The 15,544-nt window shown below is 36.2% G+C and overlaps 1 protein-coding gene across 3 annotated transcripts in view; it reads left to right on the top strand.

The window, feature by feature from the left end:
- GBE1 (1,4-alpha-glucan branching enzyme 1) overlaps window positions 1–14,889 on the top strand; it is a 139,321-nt gene extending 124,432 nt beyond the window's left edge. For 2 of the 3 annotated variants that reach the window (XM_084226842.1, XM_084226843.1), the window contains exons 15-16: window positions 3,246–3,363; window positions 12,829–14,888. In XM_084226842.1, the coding sequence (XP_084082968.1) occupies window positions 3,246–3,363; window positions 12,829–12,885 (175 nt within the window). In that variant the 3' untranslated portion in view covers window positions 12,886–14,888. Of the gene's footprint in view, window positions 1–3,245; window positions 3,364–5,137; window positions 5,181–12,828 lie in introns of all 3 variants that reach the window. The other variant, XM_084226844.1, reaches the window with a different exon arrangement.
- Window positions 14,890–15,544: the final 655 nt, after the last annotated feature.

The following is a 15,544-nucleotide window of genomic DNA, read 5'->3' as shown; positions in this document are numbered from 1 at the left end:
TGAAAGGATGGAAAACAAAAAGGAAAGGGGCTTAAAGATTTCAGAAATTATTCCTTTTCCCTCCTTGAAATTCCACACTTGATTTTGTTAAATAATTTTTCCCCTGGGTTGGAAGTCTCATTAAAATTAAGCTATATGTGTGTAAGTCCCGCCCCCTTTTTTAACAAAGTTTGTCATCTTGGCTCCAAAGTAAATCTGCATTTTATGTTTGTAATGACCAAAATCACCAACCAATATTAATTGACATATCTGTAAATTTGAATGTGGTTTAAACAAAAATCGTATTTGGCAGAAGTTAAAAGGGACAGTGCCCCCCTCCCTCTCAGTACTTGTGCATGTGTTGAGTGCTTAAATGGCTTCACCTGTCATTGAAGTATCCTGAGCTGAATTTTATCAGGCCGAGGTGTTTAACTTCATTACAAAATTTAGCCAAATACTCTCCATATGCTTTTTGTCGCTCATAGGTTGAATCCTTAGACTTCAAAATTAGCAGTGTGTGGAGAGGAGCAAAAGTGGTACCCACCATCCTGAAATTATGCTATTTTTTTCTGTGAAATTCAAGAATTATGAAAAGCAAAATGGCCTAACCACTTAAGACTCTATCACCCCCACAAGCACTACTTGGTTTCTTTCATCAGCAGTAAGTGTTGGAACAAAGTACAAATTTTTCTATTTTATGATTTGCATTTACTTTGCAAATGTATCACTAAACATGCTGAAGATTAAATTTAAAAATTATGTTAAAATATGTATTATACACATTATAAAAGCATAATGATTTAGTAATTAATGTTTTACATAATGCATCCGGTTTTTTCTATTTTCAGCTCTTTCTGTACAAGGGTTCATTGCTTTCGCTGCTCTCCTCCCTTGTAGTGGTAGTGGGTGGAAAATTTAACTGGAGCATCAAACAGAAATCAGGTTTTTTTTCTTTTTCCAGTGAGAATACAGTCTAGTATTTCCAACACTGTCACAGAAACAAAACAGACCTCACTGCATAAAAAATACTTCTATTATAGAATTTATTAAAATGTTGTTTAATGTTTTTGTGAAAGTAATCTTCAGAAAACTAGATGCTTATAAAATTCTGAAATGTGAAAACTGACTTTTTTGTGAGGCTTTAAGTTGGAAGGTAAATGCACGTGTTTACCAAACTAGGTGTTTTTCCCAGACAAATACCTGATCTGTGACGATCTTAATTTTTTTTTGTGACCCCATTATTCAGGATCTGGTTAACAGTATTTACACAAAATATGCTCTATATTTGTGAAGACATGGTGGTGCTAACTTCAGCAGTACTTTCTGGCAATGCAGACAAAATTTTAAGAATTGTTTTTAAAACAGCATAGCCATAACAATGACATTGGCTGTAAATAGTTTTGAGGGAATCATTAAACATGTCAGGCCTTTCAACAACATTGATAACTTATTAAATTTAATGTATAGTGCAGATCACCAAAGCAAGGTATGAAATGCTTGATGGAGCCTTCTCCTGCCATGTTAATAAAATATGTAGTGGAATAATAGCAGACATTGCTGCTGCTGAAAGGACACTAAGAGAGTGACTGCCTCTTGTAGTTTGTGGCTTTGCATGTTGTACATGACAGCAAATGAATGGTAATTAGATCATGTTTATAAAAGAAAGGAAGGAGAGGTGTGTGTGGTGTGCACAGGAAAACCTTTGAGGACTAAAACTGGCAAAGTTTAATTTTACTTTTTTTTTTTTTTTTAGGGAAGATAACAAACAGAAAGCTTTTGCTGTAGAGTGTTGTGATCTTTGGGCACCTGCCCTGTAGAACTCAACAACTAACTTTTGGACCATTCTCTCCTTTTGCTGCAAACACTTGTGGCAAAGGGATTGGTTACTATTTGTGATTTGGGAGCTAATTGGCAGTTTTCTTGTTTTCCTTATGTGCATTTACTTTTCTTCATTGCAGTCTTCTAGACTGAAGTGTCTCAGAGTAAATTTGTGGTTACTACTGTGTGATGTCATATTTTAGCCTTCCTTGTCACCAGAGGTTTGTCACTAAGGCAGGTAGTTGGGGAATTTCCCACCTCATCTGATGGAGTTGTGTAAAGAGACTTGAAAACAATTCTGTTTATACCACAATCCTTCAGGTTTTGAGCAGGCCTGCTTTCAAAAGGTTGAGCAAACACAGAAGCCTAAGAACAGTTTAAGAACCACTGACTTTTTTGAAAGAGTGTTGCTTCACTCATCCCTAATCCTATTAAATGCAAGCTCTAGGCAAGTAAGATTCTTCCATGTCTAAGAATAGAGGAAGCAGGTTGTGGATTATAGAGCATTATTATTTCCCTCTTTCTTCTGGGTGGTGAGGAGTAGAGATTGCTTTCTATTGTAACTTCAGGAAGGAAAAAGATGCTTTAATTATATCCAATCAAGAAAACAATAGGTACTGAAATAATAAAAAAATTAAAATATTTTATTTGCAGTTGTCACAAATAGGAAGAAATTGACTTTGAGTGTGGGTTAGCTCTTTATTTCCATATTTATTTCCTTATGTTGTCTGACTTTATTGTTTCAACTTTATCATTTATTTTTTGCTAAATCTGTTTGAATCCTTTTAAGTATCTAGAGGTATTCCAACTCATTGCTACACTTTGTTAAATAATTCCCCCCATTTTAGCAACTGCAGTCAGAATATTTGTCTGTTAAAAAGCCTTCTCTTTTCTTTTGTTCCTCTGTGCTATAATAATTCCAGCTCTTTTCCAGAAGACTCCCAGAGGAGTTGTGGGGTTTTCTTCTGTAAAATTATATGCTTTTCTGATTGACACTTGATCAGATTCTGACAGACTGTAAAATATTGCTTGACTGATTGATTTTGATGGTCACAATTATATTATTTCTTACATGCAATTCAAATCCATTGTTTTCTTTAGTGGTACATTTTTAGTCTAGTTCATCACCTAAAGTGCTGTGCATATCTTCTGTAATGTGTAAACTTATCATTCATGGCAGATTGCAGGAGATACTGGGAGGTACTTGCTGTAAGAGGAGTCACTGTGCTAAATTCAATTTTCAGGACAAAACTTCATATGAAGTCTATATGTTCTGCATGTTTTTCCACTCTTTTCTTAGGTTTTGTAATGATTTTTGCTTTATGTTGAATATATCAGCGTGCTTCCATTACTACGTAACTTCCACTACTAATTCTTCTAGATTTTTTGCTTTGATATATTTTCTGTTTGAGGGGTAATTGGCATAGTTCCTTAACAGTTGCCTTCAAGTATAAAATCCTTCTTGATTCTGATGCTGGAGAATATGGAGGGCATCAAAGGCTGGACCACAGTACAGAATACTTCTCTGAGCAATATCCTCACAATTATCGACCTAATTCAATTATGGTAAGTAATTCAGTTATGGTAAGTTTGGGGGTTTGTTTGTTTGTTTTAATTTTACTTTCATCTGTGTAAGTTTTGCAATTCTTTGGACAAATATGGAGTCTCTTCTAGTATTTGGGGGAAGGGGATATTTTAAATTTATTTTTGGAAATTAACCTTTGTCTAAATACAGTATAGATAACATTATGATTTGATTATAACCAATAATATTAACTAATTTTTCTCTTTCAACCTTGCTTTTATATTTCCATGCACTTTTGTGGTGTCTGGCACACAGTGTTCTTTGCCAACATGCACGAACACCTACTAATATGCTTTTGAGCTGCTATCCTTAATATTATAATTTGCTTTATTTTTACTTTATTTCAGTCAAGAGTCTGCATCTTCATGCTTGCTTTCTTTAAAGCCCTGCAGTAACTGAATCTTCCTTTTTTTGTCTTAAAATCACGTGCTTAACTCTACAAAGAAGAATTAGAGCCAATCATGTGTTTGCCAACTGGCTTTTTCCTCCTCAGTTTATAGAAAAACTTTGCAAAATGGAACAGGATTTCTCTGTTCACATCAGGAATGTCAAGGATTTCCAGTCCTAAAGGTGTATGAATAATGGATAAAGAGTTTCCCACAAATCACCTGAGATGAACTGAGTGATAGCCTTACATACAATTTCTGTTAGCCGAGGTGGTCACTAATAAAATTCTACCTTTCTTAATTGCTCTTGAAATCAGAATCATCACAATTAGCAATTTTAAAATGTTATTTTCCCTATTCTATTTGTGTGTATATGTGCACATATTTCCCATTTTTTTTTGTATGCATTCACATCTGTGTATATGCTCATATGCACAAGAAAATAAGATTCAGAAAGGTGGGAATTAAGAGTTCACTGAAAAAATTCTGAAATCACTTATATTGCTGGGTAGATTTTTATACCCAAAGCAATTATGTGGGTGAAGGGTATGTTTCTCTATGCACAGGTATATGGGTACACGTAAATACCTGCAAATAAGTTACATTTATAACCTTAAGAGCCTGCAAAAATGGAGCATCTGCACTGATTTTTGTGGGCCACTCCCCTTCCATGGCTGAGCAGAACATGAATTTCTAGTGTCACATCTTAGCTTTTCTCATGAGATCCAAACTGCTGAGAATTATTTTCACTTCTAACCTGTGTCTCTCTTTCTTTCATTGTATCCAGATTGTCATTCTTTCATTGCATGATTTAAAATATTTTCACTACATGAAAGAATTTTTTTTTTGCTTTCATTGTGCTTGGTTTAAAGGATCTTAGGAATTGGTTTTGGGTTTGTTTTTTCTTTTTTAAGTATCTGCATGTGATAGTGCCTTCATAGTGTGGGTAAGTATTTGTGCTGATTTGAAATCAAAGGTCTGAGGTTTTTCATTCCTGAAGGTTACGTAGCAAATTATTGCTTCCAGAGTTCATGTGCCCAATTCAAATACATTGCCTGGGTGATTGGAGAGCATCTTAATTATCTATCACTAACTTAACTTGTGCAAGCCAATTAACTGTGATGTGGAATGTGTATTTCACATTTAGTCCATTAGATGGTGAGTGCAAGCCTTCCAAGCCAGAACCAAACATGGCAGAATGTGAAGCTGGTTTGCTAGGAGTATGTGGAAGATAAGGCATGTGGCAAACTCCGCAGCAAATGCACTTTTGTACCGTAAGCTGTGGCATGGCAATGGCACCTCTAGGTCAGTGAGAAACCCAGGTCAACCCTTTCTCTTGTGTCCTTCTGCCACCCAATTCACAGAGCAGCTCCAGCCAACCACCCAGAAGATGCCCCTTGCACCAAATAAAGGTAAAGTACCAGTGAAAGGCCACCATGTAAAAGTGATTGAGGAAAAACATCTGGAAAACCTAAATTCAGCAAGTAGGTCTTCATGTAAGAACTAAGAAAAGTTACAGTAAATGTCTCCAGCTGCTATTTTGCAGTAAAACAAAGATGTTTTCTTTCAAATAGCAATTTATATCCTGTTGTTTAATAATAATTCATAATGCATGAGATCTGAGTTTCTTGTTTCAAATATTTTAGTTTCTCGTCCACTACAAACTTTGAAGAAGTTATTTTTTAATAAGAGGTACACCTTCCTTAAGGTGTGTGGGTAAATGTTGTCAGTAAAACATGCCCAGAGGATTGACAAAATGAAATCACATGCAATAATTCTGCTTTTCAAGTCAGGCTTTAATTGCACACAAATGTGTTACAAAAATGGAAGATTAAATGTGACATGATTCATTCTAAAAAAATCACCTAATGAAAGAAATATTCAAGGTGGCATATGAAAATGAGAAGAAAGGAGATATGAAATTCCTGGAGCAAAGAATCCTGGCAGAAGACAAAGCTTTGTAAGCACTGCTGATCATTCACTGTACAATTTTCAGGCTGTTTAGTAAAGCTCTTAGAGGGCCAGAATTCAAAATCATCAGACACACCTTGAAAGCTCCATAGAAAATGCACAGAAATGCCCTTTGTAATATTACTTATTTAAATAACTGTACTATTTTTTCCATTTCACTGCTTTTTCTATAATGGATTGTTAACAAATATATGAAATGTACATAACATTCCATGCAATCAAACTTTCTAAGAACAGTGAACCATTTTGTCACTGTAAGAATAGATTCTTTTTACCCCTTTAGCTTAATTTCTATTTACAACTCCACTCTGCTATTCTCATACTAGTCTTTTTGGAGGTATGTTTAGTGTGTTTTTTTGATAAACCTTTAGTCTTGCTTATGTCTCATCATCTCTTTGCAAGATGTAAATTAAGCACTGCACACACATTTCAACCTCTGTCAGATCTTAGTTCCCCTTTTTGGATTATTTCATTTGCTGGTACCTAACTCAGCTTTTGTGGTTGGATATGAAACTTAGATTTGGGGCAGGGGGAAGAAAAAGTGTAATTTTTTAATAGTGCATCACTCAAAATATCTTGTTGGTCTTTTCTAAGATATCCAACTCAATTGAATTTTGCTGTAGGAAAGAACTAGCCATTAATAAGTGTCTAAGTAAATTTTTTGTGCCGTGACAAAAGTTTGGATTTATATAAAATTGGAGGGGTTATACTTTCCTACTTCATGCACCAACAGAATCTGAGTAATAAAGAGGCTAAGTGGAATATTGCAGAGGATGTTGTGTCATTGGAAAAGTGGTGTAGGATTTTTTGTGAAATATAATTGCTTAACATATTTTGACTTTTATAGATTTATTTTCTCTGTAGTTCATTCCAATCAGTTAAAAAAATAAATAGATGTCAGAGTGTTCCTTTCCCCATGTCCCCAGAGCTGTCTTTTCTGTCTCTCTATTTTTGGCATTCAGTGATAAAATATTTTCACATTAAATTAAGGTGAAATTATATACTTTATTTTAAGAATATCCTTATTACAGGCTTGAGTTTTTAACCTTGACATTAATGCATATTATTCAGTGTCAAAGTGCAACTTCCTGCTTCCTTAAGTTTGTGGACAAATTAAAATATTCCCATAGATAGAAATGATCTAAAAGCATTTAGTGACCTTAGCTTTGAAAATACTCATTCAAATAAGGTTCATTATAAGGATTTATTCATTGAATTTTAAGGGACTGATGTAATCTTTAACTATTTTCTCCCCCGATATGCAGATATACAGATTACATGAAAGAATGTTTGTAGTTAGAAACTTAACTGTTCAAACTAGGTGAATCAATCAGAATTTAATGTCACAAAGGTCTTTTTGATTTTTAAATCTTGATGATTAAGACTTCTAAATTCATTTGTTCATCTTCATTGATTGTTTGACTTCTTAAAACCACTAGCAAATGCAATGTGAAGTTACTCTGTTATTAATTTTGTTTCATCCTATCTTTGTCTTCAGAGTACTTGTTTTTCAGGGGTTTTTGCTGTCTTAAAGTACTTTTTCTCAACCTGAAAAAACAGTGCAGAAGATAATAGAGGAGAAATTTTGAGTCACACTCTGTGCAGTACATGGACTTGTTTTGCATAAATGAAGCAAGACAATCTATGAAATTATTTTCTGCATATTCATGCTGTATAACTGTAAATTGAAAAAGAAATTGGGAGGCAGAACTTCACATTATTTTAAGCACACCTACTTTGTCATGTGCAAAATCTACCAAAATGTGTGAGGTTTTGTATAATGAATTGTAGTCTGAAAGGAAGAGCTATCATCTATTTTATTTTTTGATGGTTAATTATATTCTCAGAATAGTGTCTGTGTGTGAAAATTAGTGGTGATACAGGGACAGGAGATTGTCTAAAGTCCTCATTTTAATTAAAAGTTTGGGATAATGTTGGCACAGGCTCTTGTGACATTGCCTTCTGCATCTACCAGCTGCAATATGTACTACTGAGTATTTTTCTGCAGTGCCTGATCTAGCTCTGAGTTCTAGTAATTCTCCCATCTGTTGCAAAATGACCTTGAAGTTATTTTTAGGGCTTGGTGTTTTCCAATCCTGAAAGTCAGAGGAAGAGTAGTTCATTGCAGTTCCAGCCAATTTTGGTTGTGCTTGCACCTGGTACCGAATTAGTCTGACAGATCTGAAAGTGACAGTTGTCATTTGTAGAAACTCTTGCTTGTGGGTTTTTAGATACATTTGGAGATTGCTGTGTATTTTAGTCCTCTCCTGAAATAAGTAAGGTGACACTTCTGCCTATAGCTGCTGCACTTCCCAGGTGTTTCCTACATGTGGTACTCCTGTATTCTTCATATTTTTTAAGTATCTTTTTTTTCCTAGAACTTTTTTGGATATTCACAGAAAATAAATAAAGTATAAGGAGTAAGAATTTGGCTGAAAACATTTTACAATCCTGGCCAGTAGTAGTTCCAGTTGTTTTTGTCCTGTTTGTGAGATAGCCAGCATGAATAGACTATGATCTTCATAGGTAGTTGGTGGGAAAGAGGTTGCTTATTATTTTTTTTTTCCTCTCTCTTTACTAGAGATACTGTTTTAGTGCCAGAAGCCTTGATCTATGTGGGACTTGCCTAGTTTCAGACAGTGTAGCTGCCTCATATGGACATGCAGTATAAAAAGGTCAAAAGTGCCAACAAAATCCCATTTTGTATTTGCCTTATGAACAAGATTCCCCACCATCTTCTCTGCTAGCACATCTGCTGGTAAAGTAACAGCAGTTACTCCATTCCTGCCAATCTGAGAATAAAAAGACTCTCAGTGATATTTTATGAGTAAACTTTTGAAAGTGAACTTTGTCAAAAACTGTCTTTGCAGCTGAGTCATCCTGTATCAAACAGACTGGATGCTTTCCAATCCCCATGTTACACTCCCCATCAGAAAAGGCCTCATGAACCTTCCTGTGTGTGTTTTTAGGTGTCTTCTTGGCTTCCTAAAATAGTGGAGTTGGTGTGGACCTTAGAGGGCTCGAAGTTGTCAGTTAACAATGGGTATAGAGAGCATAGGGACAATTCACCGAGATCCTGAGGGACCTTCTCTGACCTCAGAGTTCACCCTGCTTTCAGCAGGGAGTTTGGGTCTCCTGAGGCTCTTCCATCATGGGTGAGCCTGGAGGGGAGGAAGTGGCTGGAAAGGGTGTCAGGATGAGCAGGAAGCTCACAACAGAGGAGAGACCCTGAGGGTGATTTGATTGATGACAGTCAAGATGTGGGTAAGCTATGAATGAATTCTGTTTAGTGTTCTGTTCTTTGGGTGTTCACTTCTGTCCATGTTTATCAAGTGAGTCTTGGGAAATGGTGGAGGAGATATGAATGGGATAAAAATTGTGATCAGAAAAAGCAGGTTAAAAGAACCGAGATAGTAGAACTGAAGCTGGTTATTGAAAGTGTATAATTCAGCAGCAGTGTATGAAAGAATAAACTTCTGAGACACTCTTCCTAGGGCATGGAAAAAGTAAAAAATTACATCTCTCTTATCGTGTTTTTTGCTGAAGAATACCTAGGTTTCCTGTAATGGTTTTAATCAGGATGCCTCTATGTACTTTTAGTACACTTGTCTATTTATAGATAGGTGTGTATATATATATCTCAGGCTGTATACTATATATATAAAATGAAGAAGAGAGGAAGGTGATTCTGCAAATCTGCTGATAAGGAAAAAAAAAAGGCAAGTCCCTTGACAAAGGGAAGACTCAAAACTTTGATGGATAATATGCACAAAACAGGAGTATTCAGTGCCCTTTTTTTTTCTCTTTTTTTTTTCTCAGACTCCAAGGGCAAACTCTGCTTTCAGACCCTTTTTGTATGATGATGCACTACTGAAAATAAAGTAGCAGAGCAATAGGTTAAAGAGGCTGTATATAAGTGGGGTACACCGAGAGGCTTGGATGATTTTAGTGATGTGATTGCAAGGCTGGTGATTATTATCTGAGAAAAATCAGAGTGGTCAGGGGAAATTTCTGACAGCTGAACCAAGGATGAAAAGGAAGGCTGAGGGGTGTGTAGGGTAATTCCTCCAGAAGACAAGAACCACTTCCTCTTGCAATCTGTGCCCAAGCAAGTGGGTTACATGAGGTGAGTCAGGCAGAAAGCCAGCCTGGATTTAGCAAAGTCAGAGCATGCGTGGTCAGCCTGATTGCTTTCTCGATTAAATGACTCAAGCTGTGTGCACAAGGTTGCTCCAGTCAGTTCAGTAAGACTTCCAGCCTTGTCTCCTGCAGCATTTCTGCCTAGGAACTGAAGAGCTACAGGGAAGATAAGATTGTTAGGTGGGTTAAAAACTGGCTTGGCCACTGCTGTTTGAGCAGTCAGAGGCTCTGTGCAGCTCTTGACTGGTACCAAGGAAAGAGTATTAGGAATTGTGAGAGAGCTGATCCTGTTTAGAGTCTAGAGCAGTGACCAGCATGATGGGGCAGAGCACAGATGTAGATGACACTGAAATGGAGTGAATCATTGATCAACTGAATGTTCAAGGTCCAATCCAGACACATCTAGAGCTAAGGATTATCCATACATTTATACGTTTGAAAGTGTCTGGACTCAAACATACAATGAAATGCTTGTATTTCAGCTTATCCTATCAGCAATGGATTCCTGAATTTTTTATTAGTGTCACTTAATGGCAAATTGAAGCATGTGCTTGAAGCACAGTGCACAGGTGTGCACCTGAAGCAGTCAGTATGCTCAGGAAAAATAAAGAGAAAATAAATTTAAGTTAAGGGGGATATATTGCTACAAGAGTGGTGATTTAGATGAGAGGTGCTGAAAGAAAAGGAATAATACTGGAGTGAAAAGGCTGAGGAAGTTTTTTGGTTCAGGCTGTCAGAAGGAGGAGTGGAGGTGAGAAATCTGGGCTGAAAACCCTGCTGGGATCCTGGGCAGATAATCTTCCAGTTTTCACTTTATCTCAGGAAAGACAAGTGATCTTTCCAGCCTCACTGGTCACATTTTTCTTCCTCAGTCCATCACACAGTGTTCGGAGTTCTGTCTATTTAAACAAGTAATGAAGCCAGAGCACATAGAATGTAGTATTTCTGAAAATACTGTTCGGCTGGGGGAAAGGAATAATAATAATACTTATATACCTATAATACCTATATATTTGTAACAAGTAGTATCTAATAGTTGTCTTATTTTCTTTCAAAAAAAAATTTTACACCAGTCGAATGAAAAATTACTAATCTTATTTGTAATTAATCATATGCTTAATCAGTAATTGATATTTTTTCATTGTTCGTGCCTTAATTGTTGCTTTTTGTAGCAAATAGCTTCAGAGGTGGTTACGTGACCAATGAAATAAGATTAGGAGATAGAGCCATATGTGGCTTTTCTATGATTTAGCAAGAAGCCCACCAAGATAAAAAACTCTAAAAAGTGTGTTTAATTTCCCTAGGTAAGGGAAAAACAAGTGATTAAAGTAATAAGCTGGCAGATACAGCTCTTCATGGCAAATGGAAAACATATCTGTCATTAGTTTAAATACAATCATCTGTGCAAGTTCTGAACTTCTGCTTAAACCAGTTTTAAAATTTTGCTTGTCAATGAAGTGGTTAGAGTTGGATGATCCACACTGCTCCATCCACACTGATGTAAATTGGCTTTAAAGGAATTGGGCTAATTTACTCCTCCTAGGATCTGACACATTATCGACCACAGTATAATTGAGAATTGCTGTGTCCTGCGTTAACATTAATTTTCTTTTTCCCCATAACTGAAATAACATTTTACAAATTCTTTCTTAGAAAACTTATTTCTGTTTGTTCCTTCTCCCTTCTCACTTCATCATCCAAACCCAGAGCACTGAATTTCTCAGTACACAACTTCAGAATCTCTCCTTTATCTATATGTTTTGAGGTAGTTGACTTCATTAAGTATTTCCTCTCCTGTACCGGTTTATAGAAGCTATTTATCACTGAAACCTTAGGGGAAATCATTATGTTCTCTGCCTTTCAAGAAGCATTGGACACTGCTCTGTCTGATTCAATGAAGATCAGCTGTTCTTTTCCTTTTTTTCTCCTTTTCCTAAAGCTCTTTGCTTTATTGCTTTATTCTGTTCTGAAAACAGCGAAAGCCTTTCGTGCCATCAGGCTCTCGTTAGCAGATAACGCAGTTGAAATTGCAGAATATTAGACATTCCACAGGGATGAAGGATAGTCCAAAAGAGGACATTGTCAGAATGAAACCAATAATCTTCAATCTTGTGTTACCTTTTATAATTGCATTTTTATTGACTTGTTCAGAAAACACATTCATAGACCTGACAATTGATGGAGTACCGTGTATCAAGGTAATTGGTAGATACCACATATCATTCTTGTTTTCTGATTGTGACTCTGCTCGGCTTGGAAGGAATGTCATGTAAAATACATTGCCACGAGTTCTCTTGTGATCTATGAGGAGTTTCTTGATTGTATGTGTTAGGGTATTTTTGTGGTATTCAGAGGAAAAAAAGGGAAGAAAAGTGCAATCATTTAAATGGTTAATTTTGATTCTGTCCACTTTTGAGAGGGAGTTTTATTGCTCAGCCACTGACATTCTCTAGTAGGTGCCAAGAGTGTGAAGAATATGCTGCTGTGTCATATTGCTGGTATTTACCTGTATGAAACAACATCACAGGCCTTGGGACAACTTTAATTTACAGCAAAAGAGAGTTGCAAAACTTTGTCATTTATCACTGACCGACTGGTCTGTTGACCTGGATGTTCTCAGGTTTTTGAAACTGGTCATTGTAAGTCATATGAGGCCCTCTCCTGGTAGTCACCTAAAATATATCTCAATAAGCTGTTGAAAGAAAAATAGAAAAGAGATTGTAATCAGGCTGCCTTTAAAATTTTTATCTTGTGTAATTCCAATGCTAGGGACTAAGCAGTCAATAATCATTCTTTAAATATGGTATTTATACCCACAGCAGGTCCAAAATTATAGATTTTAAGCAGTTAAAATATGAGGGTTTTTTCCATATGCTGTTTTTTAGAAGTTGTGTCCTGTAAGGTTACTGGGTTTTTCAGCTGTTCTCATTCTTGTCATCTTTTTCCTAGGTGTACATTCCAAGCAGAGTTGCTATTGTGCTTCACACCACGGACATCCCAAAGTGAAGTTCTCTGTAACCACCACAGAAGAAGCAAGTCACAAAGAAGTCCTGATACACTGTACTAGTACTAAGGATAACAAAACTTGCTCTAAGGAGGCTTTCTGAGGCTGAGTATAGTAATGTTAGGTGTTTAAAATATAAGATTAATATTCACATGTAATTGCAGAGCTCTTGACTTGCTAGACCCTCTTTTGAGGAAGCTTTACAAAGAGGCAGAAAGGAAAATGTTGGGTTTGTAGTTCTAGTAGTACAAAATTACACTTAAGGTGTTGCAAAGCAGCAGGTATTCTCAATTAAATTGTTGTTTACAGAATTTTATCAGGAATAATTAAGAGTGATCCTGCTCCAAAGTTTGTAATTTCCTATAATCCTCATTTTGATAGTGAATTCAAATATTCATTATGTATTAATGCTTCTTACTAAAAGTAAGTAGTTTGCTTAAATGAAACAGAAGTTTTTGGCTAAAAGGCAGCCTTAACGGTTTGTGGGACCTAATTTGAGGCTCCTCTTCTTCAGTGAAGTCTAACATGGAATTAGAAATGCTTATCCAAATGGATGAGAAGGTCCTCTGAGAGTCTTGTACTTTGCCATGTTTTATTTAATTACAAATGCACAAAAATGCTGGGCAGCAAAACGAGCAGGCCGTTTGAGTGGGGGCCTGCTGATGCTATTGTGTGTGCTGGTTATCTGCTCCCAACCAAATCACTTAGTCTGAGCATCTCACTTGCTAGAGATGGACAAAAATGACACAACTATTTTATTTAGATCACTAAGATGTTCAGTGAGAAGCATGTTTTGATCTTAATGCAACATTACCACACTGGAAGTGGTACTTAAAGAGTAGTTCTTCCCACTGCATATTTCACTAATGTCAGGACCTTGCAATACTGATTTCACCACTTCCAGAAGCTGCCTTTCAGCTTGGAACATGATGATGTTCTTGCACTTTTATAACTTTTGAAACATTGCTTCTCGTGAAGAAGCAGTCTCAAAATTCAGCGATCAAACTAAGGTGGTTCTTTTTGATTAAAATTAAGATAGTCAATTATTGGAGTGCTGCTAAGATAATTCAAGTGAGTTTATTCACAAGCTACAACTTTTTTGTAAAGAGTAAGATTTTGTATATTTGAAAATGTATTGCAGAGTATTCTGGAAAATTAATACCAAATTAACGAGACATGCTTTATTTTGTTCCATTTATTTAAAAACATATTTGAATTGGTTCTGAAATGAATGTCTTTTGTACCAATCTGAATTTTCTAACTTTTAAAGTAGCCAAAGAGGAAGATGTCCGTGACCATTTCCAAGTCATAATTTTACCCAGTTTCCTTTGGGAACCATTGTGTAAACTACTGAATAGTTGGTGCCAACACTGACAATCTATTCACAGTTCTTGGAATGCTTACTTGTGGCTTACTTCTTAAGCAAAAGAAGGGATGGAATAATGCAGCATGATGGAAAACAGTCTTTTGCAGAGTTCACACTGAAAGGGCTTTGTGAGCATCCCCAGTCTGATATGTTCTGTGTGGCAGAGAATGTTATATTGCAGTTGAGTACCATAGGATCATGCTTCATTTTCCTCTACACCAGTTTGATCATTGTTTGGTTGTGGGCTAATAAAAGCATTCCTGTTACGCTATGACTTTAAATAAAATATACTGAACTGTTTTAGCAACTGGAACTGATTATCTTTTTTTTTCCCCTCCAGTTTGTTTTCCTTGTAGTGAAATAACGAGCAACTTCTAATACATGTTATATTTACACTGTCCTGATCTAATATGTTTTATAGGGTGGCTTGTTTTTTTGGGGTTTTTTTAATTTTATTTTACTGGCGCAAGTTCCAGGTTTCAAAGTGTAATGGCAAACGTCTCTGTCAAACCTTTTTTCAAGAGAAGGAATAAATGTATGATGTGAAGTATAAACTGTAAAATCACATGCAAAATAAACTCTGAGGAGGAGAAAACAAATGCATATATGGTTTCATTCCTTGCATTGTAAAATGATTTTACAGCAGTCTTAACACTGAAAGACAGATTAGATTTTGCTCCATCCTAAAATCAGGTACTTGTCTTGGTCAGAAGCATTCATAATGAGCTTGGTAGGATATTTGACCTATGCATATTTTCTTTAACATAATGATAGATTAATAAAAGTGAATGACAAAATTTGCAAGGTGAACATGTAAACACAGAATTATAATTAGGGCTTTTTGGAGCCCACCTCTGCATTTAAATGGTGAGCGTGCTACTGCCTGTCTTGTAAGACTGGGAAATTTTCCTTTTCAACGCCCATGGTAAGCCAATTTTTTCCTCCTGCTCCTTGAATGTTGATGGATTATGAAAAGAAGTTCAGCTTTCACCTTCCTTCTAGTGACACTCTGCAACCAAGGCCCCTCCTTAGAATCATGTACTGAAGTTGTCTGGTTGAAGCCTGGCACATTCTGAGAAGCAGATGAGCTCCAGAGCTTTGTTGCTTGGCCACACCTCAAATCAGCACTCAGCTCCATCAGGTAAACAAAGTGGTCTGTGGTGATATATCCCAGGGCACAAAGCTCTCCACAGATATGCAGATCAGACACAGTGAAGGATAAACTCCTTAAAGATGACTCTTAGTGTACAGGACTGATAAGGATTTATATTTCAAGGTTTGGAAATGCAGACTTC

This window comes from Fringilla coelebs, assembly GCF_963513975.1.
Source record: "Fringilla coelebs genome assembly, chromosome: 2".
Classification (NCBI taxonomy): domain Eukaryota; kingdom Metazoa; phylum Chordata; class Aves; order Passeriformes; family Fringillidae; genus Fringilla; species Fringilla coelebs.
Note: the sequence above shows the minus strand (reverse complement) of the source record. Positions and strands in the feature narration are given on the sequence as shown.